Source organism: Berghia stephanieae, chromosome 12 (assembly GCF_034508935.2).
Source record: "Berghia stephanieae isolate SIO BIC M18660-M18661 chromosome 12, UCSD_Bste_1.3, whole genome shotgun sequence".
Classification (NCBI taxonomy): domain Eukaryota; kingdom Metazoa; phylum Mollusca; class Gastropoda; order Nudibranchia; family Aeolidiidae; genus Berghia; species Berghia stephanieae.
The window spans coordinates 23,075,887-23,088,386 of record NC_088371.1 but is presented as its reverse complement, the minus strand read 5'-3'; the positions used below and the strand labels follow the sequence as shown (position 1 = coordinate 23,088,386).

Below are 12,500 nucleotides of genomic sequence, written 5' to 3'. Positions count from 1 at the left end.
CAACAGTAAAAACAAGAAGAACAACAACAACAAACGGCGTAATATTAGTCATTGATTTCCCATTGAATGAGCAGTAGACCCAGCTGGCGTTAATAATTCTATCACGACCAATGCTATCTATACACTCCAGATTGCTATGATCACGACCAAACCAAAACAAGGGCCCTTCTTCCCCCCATACAGCTGGATATCACCTGGGTTTTTCTGATATCCGAGACTGAGATGATCACGTATCGAGACACGAAACTAAGAGGCTACTTACGTGCTTGGGGTTTCTCGTGTCAAGTCGGTAAACATAGTGTTGAGTATAAAACAATGATATCTATAGATATTATGCAGATGACGTCACTCAGGCCTTTGTTATTGTTTTTGCCATCCGCGTTTGTGAGTTGTTCTCACTAAACTGTATTAACCAGACTATAAAAGTTCATGGTTACACAGAGTTTGTGTGTTGGTCCGTTATACTTCCGGATGGCAATGTTGTGAACTCCTTGGCCAAGCGCATTCTATCTATACTCTCTAGATTGCTATGGTATAAAAGGAACGAAACTGGCGTCACTTAGTTCTTTATTATTGTGCGGCTATGTGGTATTGTGGTAAGACACTCGCTTTCGGATCGGAAGGTCATGTGTTTGAGTCTCGCTCGGCGCATAGTTGAGTCCTTGGAAAAAGCTCTTTACTCACATCCTCTCAGCGTACTCAGGTGTAAAATGAGTACAGGGCCGTTAACAGCGATGTCTCTGTCCCAAAGGAATGTAATATCGCCTAACAGGTGTCATGTTTTCTCCTCCTCCGTGTTTAGTGTTGCTGTTGGCCAGAGGCCCCTTGTAAAGCGCTTTGAGCACGTTTAGTGGATATTGCGCTATATAAAAGCTCAAGTTGTTTGGTTTTTTTTTGGTGTCTATTTGCCTATCTATGAACATGTCTGTCAATGTGTCTATCTAAATGTCTGTCTACCTGTCTGTCCATCTATGTGTCTACCTAGTTATTTTTCTGTTTCTCTCTCTCTCTCTCTCTCTCTCTCTCTCTCTCTCTCTCTCTCTCACACACACACACACACACACACTCTCTCACACACACACACACTCTTTCTCTCTCTCTCTCTCACACACACACACTCTCTCTCTCACACACACACACACTCTCTCTCTCTCTCTGTGTGTGTGTGTTCTTGTATGGCATTACTTATGGGGACCAATACCTGGTTACACACCAACGTTCTGAGGACCCCTTGTCATTGTGGGGCCTTACACTCGGGTCCCCATAATGGTATTGGTTTAAAACCATCATTTTGACGCCCTGAACCATTTCACCAAATTTCATCGAAGTCCCCATAATGACGTTTTACTTGAAACGTGTGTGTGGATTTTACACAATTTACGGTGTGTGAAAATATTGAATTGCGTTGGTGTGCGTCTTGTACCGCTCTTCTGAAAAAGAGTTTGAAACGGTAGACGCCAACCGGAAGTTTTTGTCTGCAATGGCTGCGCTCGGCTGACACTGTACTGACAGGCGAAGATGTGGACTTTTCAACGTAAAAAAGGGGTAAGAAATATTTTTTTCCCACTTTTAATTAGTTATTGATATGGATAAAAAGCAAGTCTAGTTTTAATTGTTCGGGATCGGATCTCTTAAAATTATTTTTTGGATTCTTACTCTTACCAATCTAACTAAACAAATCACTAAATTACGACTTCATCAGCCTAGAGTTAGAGCTCTGCGCTATGGCTATGCTATCGGCATCGGCGATTGTTAAGATTTCCGCGTTAAATTCTTAGCAATGAGGGCTGCCTTCTCTTATTATTATTTTTAGAGTTTAAATTCAGGTAATAGTAATATCGCAGTGTTGCGGTTCCCAGTCAATTCACGATGTTCTTGGGTCGATATTTCTCTCCCCACATCAGTGCAGTGAGCAGTGCTACCGGACTTTGAACTTGACAAAAAAAAATAATTCAAAATTAATCAAGACCAAGACATACGTCATTGGAAAGGTATTGCAACACAAGAACAGTGATACCACTTAAATTCCATGCTGTAGAAATAAAGTTAGTACAAAAACAAAATCTGGTACCTATCTTAAATTTCTCGAAATTCGATTTACATTAACATCAATATCAGTTTCAGTATCACTAAAAAAAATCGTGTGCATTCTCCACTTTTATCTATTTCCGTCACATTGTAATGAAATATAGGAAAGAATGAATGGCGTCAGGGGTATGCATGCTTGCTGCAGGGATGGTCTGATTTCTGATGCCGGATGAAATTGGGACATGACATTTATGATACATCATCGAATAAGATTTTTAAGTTTAGTGTCATGATGTTAATAATTAATAAAAAGGGACAAGCTTTATAATTGACCTCAGTTATCAATTGAAATATTCCTGTTTCATCCTCAATGCTATTATTCAATCACTTACAATTTATACAAAACATACACCAATGGACTACTGATTGCAAACTAAATACAATGACACAAACACATGCAGCTAGGCGTAGAAACTTGACAGGCCAATCAGCGCTGATCGCAATATTTGATCGTTGCTGATTGGCTGCTTAATTTCTGTGTGACGTCATGGGATGCCATGGAATCCCCACCGACAGAGGCAATGCTAATTCACAGACATATTATGGGGTACCCCATTCACCCGGCGCCTCTCACTCGTGGCGCATGAAGGCAGTTGAGTGAGATGTGTAGTGTAATGACCTTAGCGAAACCTATGTGTGCTATGGTAATGACTAATGACGTGTGTAATGACATGTAATGGTTTCCTGCCATATAGGACAAATTGGCGATTTTAATGCCAAGTTTCACAATTCTGATATGTAAAAAAAAATCTTCACGCACAATTAATTTGGTCGGATTTAATATCACTCTTGTGTTGCAATTTTCGCAATTTCATTGTCAAATGATGAAAACTTGGTGATTTGAGGGGGGGGGGGATGCGGGGGTTGACAGCGATTTTAGAGAAGATCCATTTCGCGATGCGAAGGCGTGCCCAGGTAGCATCGCAAATGCTGCTTTTTATAGCTGCTGTTTGCGCCATTTTCACATAAAGAGTAGCAGTTGTGATACGACTAAGCCGTTAAATAGCACATGAGTTGCATCGCAACTATAATTTTTATACAGCTGCCATTTTTGGAATTTTCACTAAAAAGGCAGTAGTTGTGATGCTTAGTTGCGACAGTCATATCGTTCTTGCGGCTGTTTTCAACGCTGATTTTTTCACACCATTTCACTAAAAAGCAGGAGTGAATCGCACCGCAACAATTACTTGCACACAGCTGCCATTTTTTGAATTTTCAATAAAAGCGCAGCAGTTATGATACTTAGTCGCGAGTGAGTCACATCGTTCCTGCAGTTGTTTTCAAAGCTGCTTTTTTCACACCATTTCCCAATAAAGCAGGAGTTGCTTTACAATTACGCCATCGGATCGCAACAATCTCTCCTTTTATAGCTGCTATTTTTACTATTTTCATATACAGCAAAAAAAAAGCGTGTCGGGAGAATGACTATAGTCAGATGCGGTTATGTGAAATTAAAGCCGTAAAAGGAAGCCGTTGTCAAAAAAAATCACAACTGCTGCGCTTTTATTGAAAATTCCAAAAATGGCAGCTGTATAAAAAGTAATAGTTGTGTTGCGACTCACTCCTGCTTCTTTATGAAATGGTGTGAAAAAGCAGTTTTGAAAACAGCCGCAAGAACGATACGATTCAGTCGCAACTAAGCGTCACAACTGCTGCCTTTTAATGAAAATTCCAAAAATGGCAGCTGTATAAAATAATAGTTGCGGTGCGACTCAGGTGAAGAAGTATACACAAACTCCTAGTATAAAACGAAAAGCAAGAGGCGACAAACAAAAAAAATACGGGAACTTTGGGTTTCAATAATCCAACTTGGCATCCATATCTATCAGGCCCCGTTTTGAAAAGAAAACGAAAAAAGTCATGCACACACACACACAAACTACACACGATGCCGAATGAAATCCCCAGTCTGAAAGGACACGCTCGAAATCTTGGACACGCTGGTCGCGAACTTGACATTTCCAGCAGCCAAGGAAATCCCCATGACGTCAGACTTGTGATCGGCGCTGACTGGCCTGTCAAGTTTCTAAGCCTAGCTGCATGTGACACAAACATCGTGAAAATCCATATTTATAAATAAGAAAGAAAGAAGAAGCTATCAAAAAATAAAAAATAAGGTCACAGCCACAGGCCCTATTTCAGGTGCCCCTTTTTGAGTCATGCAGGTATCAAAGTACCTTCTAAAACATGCCTTTACTTGTTGCAAACCCTAATATCAAAAGAAAAAAAAAATTAACAATTCCTATGCAGTCTGCAGTAGGCTGGGTAGCCTACACTAAGACTAAGACACTGACAGTTCTTGGCTACGTAGACTTTGAATCATTTATGATTCATCTGCTGATCTATGTGTTTTTAATTTCTTCTGGTTACTTAGTTGGTTTACTTATTTGTAATTGCCACTGTTGTAATTGACGAGGGATGAGTTTTTAAAATGCAAGCCTCCAAATTGGAGTATAATAAATGTTTTTTACATGGCTAAAGTCAACCACTCACTACATTTTTTTTTCTTTGATAAAAGTTTATGTATTTGTATTGTTTCTTTTTTTCAGAAACCGTTGAAAACTGCAAATGAAGTTTTTTCTTTACTTTCCGATTCTGGGATGATAAAGAAAGCAAAAGACAAGACTGAGGTAACTACATTGTTAATGATATGAAGGTTACATAGTTTTCTAGTCATTGATTAATTAATAATTATCTATTCAAAGACCTGCTTTGTTTGATTCATGGAATATGTATTATGACCGAAGCCTTTTCTAATTGGCTGAGATGACTCGGCTAGGTTTATGCTTTAGTTTAAAACAAGATCCTTTTTTGCTCTGAGTTGTCGTTCTTAAGTATGCTCATAGTTTAATGCTATTATCTGTCATCTGCATATTTTGCGGCCGCAAATTCCGGGCCCTTCCGCAAATTTCACAAAATTGGCAAGTTTGGCAAATTTTCCGATTTTTGACATTTTTTTTCTTCTGAAAAAACGTTTTCTTGTGATTTCTTTTTCACTTTTAGCTGGAATTAATTATATTATTTGTCAGGATATAACGGGCAATAGATTTCATTTGAAACACCATTTTATCTAAAAGTAAAGTTGGAAAAAAATTGGAAACCATTTAATTTTCATACATTTTTTCAAGGATTATGGGGAGTTTAGGGGTTAAATATCATATCACGTCTAACTCTGCCCCGCAATTTTTTGGCAAATTTTGGCACTTTTGGCACATTTTGACGTTATTTTTGGCAAATTTTAGGCTCCTATTTAGCAAAAAATGCAGATGATAGTATTATGTTTGTGTAACAATGTACCTTTTTTTTTTTGGTTGACTGTCAGTCTGGGTAGAGCCATTTGAGAGATGCCAGATTGGAATGCACATATATATAGCTGCATAAGTCTACTTCTAATCCTCTATTCTAATATATTTTCTGTTCCAGAATCAGAGATGTGCGAACTTAAGGCCTCCTCGTCGTGGTGGACAAATTCCTGAAGAAATAGGCAGTAATTGCAGTAAGTTTGATTTTATCATTTTCATTTTGCTTTTCTAACCACTCAAACCAAAAGGAATATTATTACCTCTTGAATGCTTGTCAACTTTTACATGGCATTCAAATGCTCAATTGAGGGTCCCTTGAGATCAGTTGATAGAGTTGTGGCCTATCACACAGATATCCCGGGTTTGATTCCAGGTTCAGGCAAAAAAGACATTAGAATTTTTTCCAATCCCCCTACCTATCCAGCAGAAAGTGGGTAGCTGGATATCATTAGACCTATTGGAAATGGGTGTAAAGTACTTTTCAAAAGACCAGTGTCCTATCCAAAGCGTAACAAGAAATTGCTACTAGTCAGCTCTGAGCTACAGGGTTAGGCTCTGGTCTTATTGGCATGAAGTCCTTTAAGGAGTTACGTATTTGAATGCCTGTTTACTCACATTAAAGATAAGAAAAAGAAAGTAAGTCATTACAGGCCTAATAGTAGCTCATTTTGGTTTCTAATAATGTGTATTACTATTACATTTCATATAGTCTATCACTAACAACTTTCCATCGGTTCTTAATTAACTTTGGACAATCCAGCTGGGTTGTCATAGAGTGAGCCAAAAATATCTTATTTTCCCCTCATTAATGAGAAAGTTCACTGCCAGGCCAAACAACCAGCAGTGCTCTGCAACAAAGATGAAAAATTATTGTTGATAATCTTATCATAGAAATCATATCCTTTCTTTTAGATACTGCATTTTGAAATGAAATAATCTTTTTATCTCTCTCTTTTTCTCTTTCTCTCTCTCTTCCTCTGCCTCTCACAATATTGAGTTTAGAATGATGGCATTGCTCTTTCATTTAGTCTGTAACATAAATGAAGATGGTGGGGGTCAGTTATAGAAAAGAGTTTTGATTATTGTACTTTCATCTCCTTGATTTAATTCTCTAACCAAGTTAGTTTTCAAAGACATAACCAGACTATATGGTTAGAGAATTACATCTACAATATATCTGATGTTTGCTTCTCTGGAGTAAAGAGAAACTTCATTTCAATTTTGCACACATGTTTTGATATATACTTTTCATGGTCATTTCAGAAAAGGACAGTGAAGACGAATATGTCCCCGAAGGCCCAAGAGAGAGTGCTTCTAGCTGCAAAACAGACAGCGATCCAGAGGATACTGATGACAAAGGTAAATAACCTGTGATGAGGTGTTTTTAGTGAAATAGAAAAGATACAAATACAATGCCGAATTAATTCTGTCTTCAGAAGAAATATGCGATACATCATGTTCCGTTTTAAAAATGTTGCTGTTTGGGGAATAGTGAATGACGCATTGGACAATTAACTAAAATATCACAAATTTGAGTATCAATTTGTTTACAGTGGAAGTCGCATTCTACGAGGTCTTTGGGACAGGGCCCCTGACCTCGTTGAATGCGACCTCTTGTTGAATGCGACTTTGTCCTAAACAAGGAATATAAATAATGAATCAGTATGAAAAAGTTAGATTTATGATTTAGCTTCCTTGACGAGCACATTACGGCACCGGGATTCTTCTGGGGTTGTTTCTTTTCATTTTAAAATTTTATTTATTTACATATTTAAAAAAAAAAAAAATTTTGCATTTCAATGCATGTATTTTATTAATAAGATTAGCCCTTGTCCTTTATTCATACAAAACTGAGACCATCACAATTAACACTAAGTCTGTGTGATGAAATCTTAGCTGCGCATGACCTAACCATGGCACTACACGTCACATGTCTGCTGCCAGCATCTCCTCATTCATCGAAGTAAATACACCTACCCATCCTCTCCTCGCCTCACAATTTCTACCAACCCACTCCATAGAGGGACTACATGTTGTCTATGACCGACTCACCTCTTGCCTTACACATAGGAATACCTACCAGATAAAATTCTACACGACACACGGCTGAGTAGCATCGTACTACTGTAAACCACGCACTACACATTGGACAACATGAGACGTTCGTTTTGTGGAGGCAAGCAAACAGTGACGTTCAAATGAAAGTTGTGCCACTCTGTGGGTAGCATTGCTCTGGCCTGAAGCCAATGGTCTGGCCTAAATGACCTCGTTGAATGCGACTTTAGGAGCTAGGATGCTCGTTGGATGCGTTTTTATTTACTAAGAAAATATAGGGCCGGGAATCGGGGATTTCTGAATCCCTCGTTGAATCCGACTTCTCGTTGAATGCGACCTCGTTGAATCCGGTGCCCACTGTATTGAGTTAGAAGAATCTTGTACATTATGTTAGATAATTGATATCTTTTTTGTGTTAAAAATGTCTTAAAAACCTGAAAATTAAACCCAACAAACTGTTTTGAAGATACAAGCAAGCATCATTCCCTCTTACAATCTTATTTCAGAAATGGACAGTGAAGACGAATATGTCCCTGAAAGCTCAGGAGAGAGTTCTTCTAGCTGCAAAACAGACAGCGATCCTGAGGATGCTGATGACAAAGGTAAATAAGAACCTGTGATGCTTTAGATTTAAAATCCAAATACAATAAGCAGGAATATACTCTAATTTACCCATAATAGTACGTACTTTGATCCCTTGAAACCTGTTTGTAACTCATTTTATACTGTGACAACACTGGTGCAATCCCACATGTCACACAGATGTATGGCCTTGAGCATTAGTTGTATTGCATGGTTATTACCAAATTGTTTTATGAAGAGAAGAATGATTTTTTTTAATGCCTTGAGATAGTCTACTATTCTATCCAAATGAGTCAGTTGTAACCAGTCATGTTAACCTACAAAATTGAGACAGCACTTTTTTTTGGTGAAATATTTCACCCCGAGAAGGGGAAATGATTTTTTGGTTTTCCGTGAACCATATGTCGTTGTAAGAGCAGCGGCAGTGTGTGCAAATAACCTCTCCCAAGGTTCAATTGCAGGGCCAAAAGTGGGACTCGAACCCAGATCTCCCATATCACAGTGCAATGGCTTATCCGCTCGGCTATTGCGACACACTTGGGGTCTACATGGTATGCATAAGTACTTTGAATTGCACAACAGCAAGTGAAGTCATGTTTTTTATTTTTGCATTTTCAGACCCCAATGAACACCAAAGAAGTCCTACAACTGCAAGTCTAGTTTGTGTTGCAGAGAGTGAGGTAGAAAGTGGTAGCGAGTCTGTCATCATCCCTCTCCCACAGCTCGATGATCAGGAGGCTGACCTTCCACAGAAAGCAGATGACATGACTGTGCAGAAAATGGTGCCAGGAGGATCGGGGGGTAAAAGAAAATGGGACAAACGACATTCTTGTTTGTATTGTGGTAGACTTTATGCTAAAATGGCTAGGCATTTAGAAAGTGTACATAGTGGGGAAATTGAAGTGGCAAAAGCTTTAGCCCATAAAGTAGGTACCAAGGACAGAAAGAGGGAATTGCAGTTATTGCTTCATCGTGGGGATTTTAAACACAACAAAACAGTGATAGATGCAAAAAAAGGTTTTTTGATTCCGGCTAGAAGGCAACCAATAACTGACAACTTAGAGGCTTTTACAACCTGTGAAAAATGTTTTGGACTTTTTCTAAGGAAGGATTTATGGCGTCACAAGAAAAAATGTGCTGCCTTCAATAATGAAACCAAAAGCTCAAAGAAAAATACAAATTTTCTTTTACTTTCAAGTAAACAGGAAGACGATAATAGTGATTTTGAAGAAAAGATTTTAAACACAATGAGTTCCGATAGGATCTCCCTCCTTTGTCGCCATGACAGTGTCATTTTGCAGTATGGGAAAAATCTTTTTTCTAAATTTTTAGACCAGCCACATCAATACCAGTACATAAAACAAAAAATGAGAGAAATTGGCCGTTTTTTGAATGAAATGAAAAACGAATGTGAAATTGAAAATATTACACAGTGCATTGACCCCCTGTTATTTTCAACTGTTGTCAAAGTTGTCAAAGTTTTAGCAAAGTACAATTGCATCACTGGAATTTATGAAATACCTTCACTTGCTTTAAAGTTAGGCCATTCCTTAAAAGCCTGTGCAGACATTTTGAAATCAGAGGCTTTGCAATCAGGAGATACTCTATTAGAGAAACAGGCTGAAGCATTTACCAAACTTTATTCTTCTGACTGGTCACATCAAATATCATCGAGAGCTCTGCACACTCTTCACAAAAGAAGATTTAACACAGCAAGAAGACTACCTTTAGCAAAAGATGTGCAGCTTTTATATTGTTTCATTAAATCCAAGTTAACAGATGCAATAACACAATTGCGTGAACACCCAAACCCAAATACGTGGAGAAATTTAGCTGAGATTGCTCTAGCACAGGTGGTTCTTTTTAACAGACGAAGAGGCGGTGAGATGCAGAGAATGAAAATTGAAAACTATCAGAATGGATTGGCTTCAGGAAAATCTCTACAAGGGGAAATCCTGCAGAGTTTGAGTAAGTTTGAAAGAAACTTAGCCAAACAACTCGAAAGGGTAGAAATTAGAGGAAAGCGAGGGAGACGAGTGCCAGTTCTTCTACCCAAATCTCACAAGGATAGTATTGACTTGCTCCTCGATTTCAGACAATCCAGTGGGCTTGCTAACAATAACCCATATGTTTTTGGTGCTATCGGTGAAGGTGAAAATGTACTTAGAACTTCAGATGTTCTCAGGAAATTTGCCACTGCATGTGGAGCAGATCAGCCAGACTTATTGACATCTACAGCACTTAGAAAACATATTGGAACAATATGTCAGCTGCTTGATTTGAAGGAGAATGAACTGGAAGCATTGGCTGCCTTCATGGGGCATGACAAGTCTGTTCATAAAGAATACTATCGTCTTCCAGAGGACACGATGCAACTTGCTAAAGTTAGTAAGATTCTCTTGCAACTGGAGAAAGGAAAAATTGACAAGTGTAAGGGAAAGAATCTAGACGAGCTGGAATTTGCTGAAGACGAAGCAATTGATGGAGAGGAATTAAGTGCTGATGAGGATGACCTTGACGACTGCGTTCAAGGCGGTGACACAGGATGTAGCAGCATGACCCCTGATAGTACGACGATAATGCCATACACTGAAAACTGTCAGGAGGCTGATACTGTTAGAGAATCTCATAAATCAAAGAAAATCACAAACAGAGTAGTGAATAAAGAAAGGAAAGGGTGGTCTGAGGAAGAAAGAAAAGCTGTTGAAAAGGAATTAGGGAATTTTTTCTTTTTAGAAAGATTGCCTGGCAAAGCAAACATTGAAAATGCTATGAGAAATTCTCCAATCTTAGCAAACAGACCCTGGAGACAAATCAAATATTACATAAAAAATGTTCAAACTAGAAAAAAGAAATTTGTATAGAAATTTGTTCCCTATGTTATTGTATGTACGGTAGTACATAAACTAAGCATTATCTTGTTGTCGCCTTGATGTACAGACATTTGTTGTTAATTCAATTAATTGGTACCTTATGCAATTTGTGATCAGTACTTTTTCCTCCGACCTCCTCTCTCTCTCGTTCTCTTTTCTTTCTCGCTCTCTCTCTCTTTATAAAAATTTCAATACTATGTTGTTTTTGACATCAACTTAAAATCAATATGAAAACATGAACATATTTTTTTTTCAATAATGATACTGATAATAATATGTCCAATTACAGGACAATTTGTTGTTGATGATAATAATGTTATCTCTGACCATTATATTGTGGAAAATGTCAAAACCAGATGAACACAAAAGTATTCAAAATTACTTTTTATTTTGTCTCGTTATACTCGTATCAATGAACTGAAAGTGATTTTAGCCAAATAGTCCTTAAACCAAAACAATTTGCAGAATAGTTATCAAAATCATTTCTGTTAATTAGACCAACATTCCTATTTTGACATTTGTTAACTTGTATAAAGTGATGTTTTGTGATTCTATCTTTTTCCACGTCATTATCTTTGCTTATTAGACGAGTTAAGATCTAGGCTTAATCAAACTATTGAGAAGTCACATTTTCATTCCCCGTTCTGGCATACCATTTTATTCAATAAAACATTAGATGCATTGACTTGCTAAAATGGAGTCAATTTTACCAATTGTTTAATAATGATTAATGTGTTTGTAAAAATACGCCCTGGTGCGCTAGCAAATTACCTATCTGTTCCTTTGGTTTTCAGGGTCTCACCTCAGATGTTTTTGCTTGCGCTCTTGAACACACAATTCAAACCACTGTTAGTTTATTAAGTTTTGTTTTTTCCGCCACATATATCATCATTATGTATAAAAATTGTTTATGCTTCTTTATCGTCAAGAATGGACTATTTCTTGTTGTATTTTCGTTATATGGGTTCGAGCATCTCAAACGGTAGAGCACTGTCTATTCATTAGGACCCGAATTTAGCTTCAATGAGAGCTGTCTTTGTTTCTGCCCTCTCTATCCAGAAAAAAATGGGTACCATCGTTGAATACTAAGACACGTCCAGAAAAGTTATGTGGCATAGACTAGCAGCATCCCATCAATAATGCAAAAAGTAATTTTTGTCATCCCTTCTTACACCTCAGAGAGCAAGATGTATACTCTTACTAATTTTTGAGTCTTCCTGCTCTCATAGGACTTTCGTTTGAAATTAATTAAGATTGGAATTCAATATTTCCCTCAGTTATAGTATGGCTCTTTTCACTCTTTTCTGATAATTATCATGGTATATACAGTGGAAACTCCCAATAACGACATCGCTTGGGACTGGAAGATTATGTCTTTATTGGGAGTATGTCGCTATCCAGAGTTTTTATTTTCACTACGAACATAATTTAAGTATAAGATTAGGGACTAGAGATTTGTGTCGTTATCCAGAGAATGTCGTTATTGGGAGTTTCCACTGTATTTAATAAGATAATTTTAAAATTTCCCCAGAATCAACTTCAAATCTTTATTAATCATTATTTGGCATTATTATTTGGCTATGATTATGAATAAACAAAC

At 37.6% G+C, this 12,500-nt stretch overlaps 2 protein-coding genes across 10 annotated transcripts in view; one reads left to right on the top strand and one right to left on the bottom strand.

The window, feature by feature from the left end:
- LOC144957479 (dual oxidase 2-like) overlaps nt 1–12,500 on the bottom strand; it is a 149,821-nt gene that overhangs the window by 87,387 nt on the left and 49,934 nt on the right. The window lies entirely within an intron of this gene.
- LOC144957480 (uncharacterized) overlaps nt 1,369–12,500 on the top strand; it is an 11,147-nt gene continuing 15 nt past the window's right edge. The window contains exons 1-6 of one of the 2 annotated variants that reach the window (XM_078888774.1): nt 1,369–1,545; nt 4,638–4,718; nt 5,512–5,584; nt 6,654–6,749; nt 7,952–8,047; nt 8,646–12,500. The exon at nt 8,646–12,500 is cut by the window's right edge and continues 15 nt beyond it. In XM_078888774.1, coding sequence (XP_078744900.1) covers nt 1,519–1,545; nt 4,638–4,718; nt 5,512–5,584; nt 6,654–6,749; nt 7,952–8,047; nt 8,646–10,891 — 2,619 coding nt within the window. In that variant the 5' untranslated portion in view covers nt 1,369–1,518 and the 3' untranslated portion in view covers nt 10,892–12,500. Of the gene's footprint in view, nt 1,546–4,367; nt 4,719–5,511; nt 5,585–6,653; nt 6,750–7,951; nt 8,048–8,645 lie in introns of those variants that run through there. The other variant, XM_078888775.1, reaches the window with a different exon arrangement.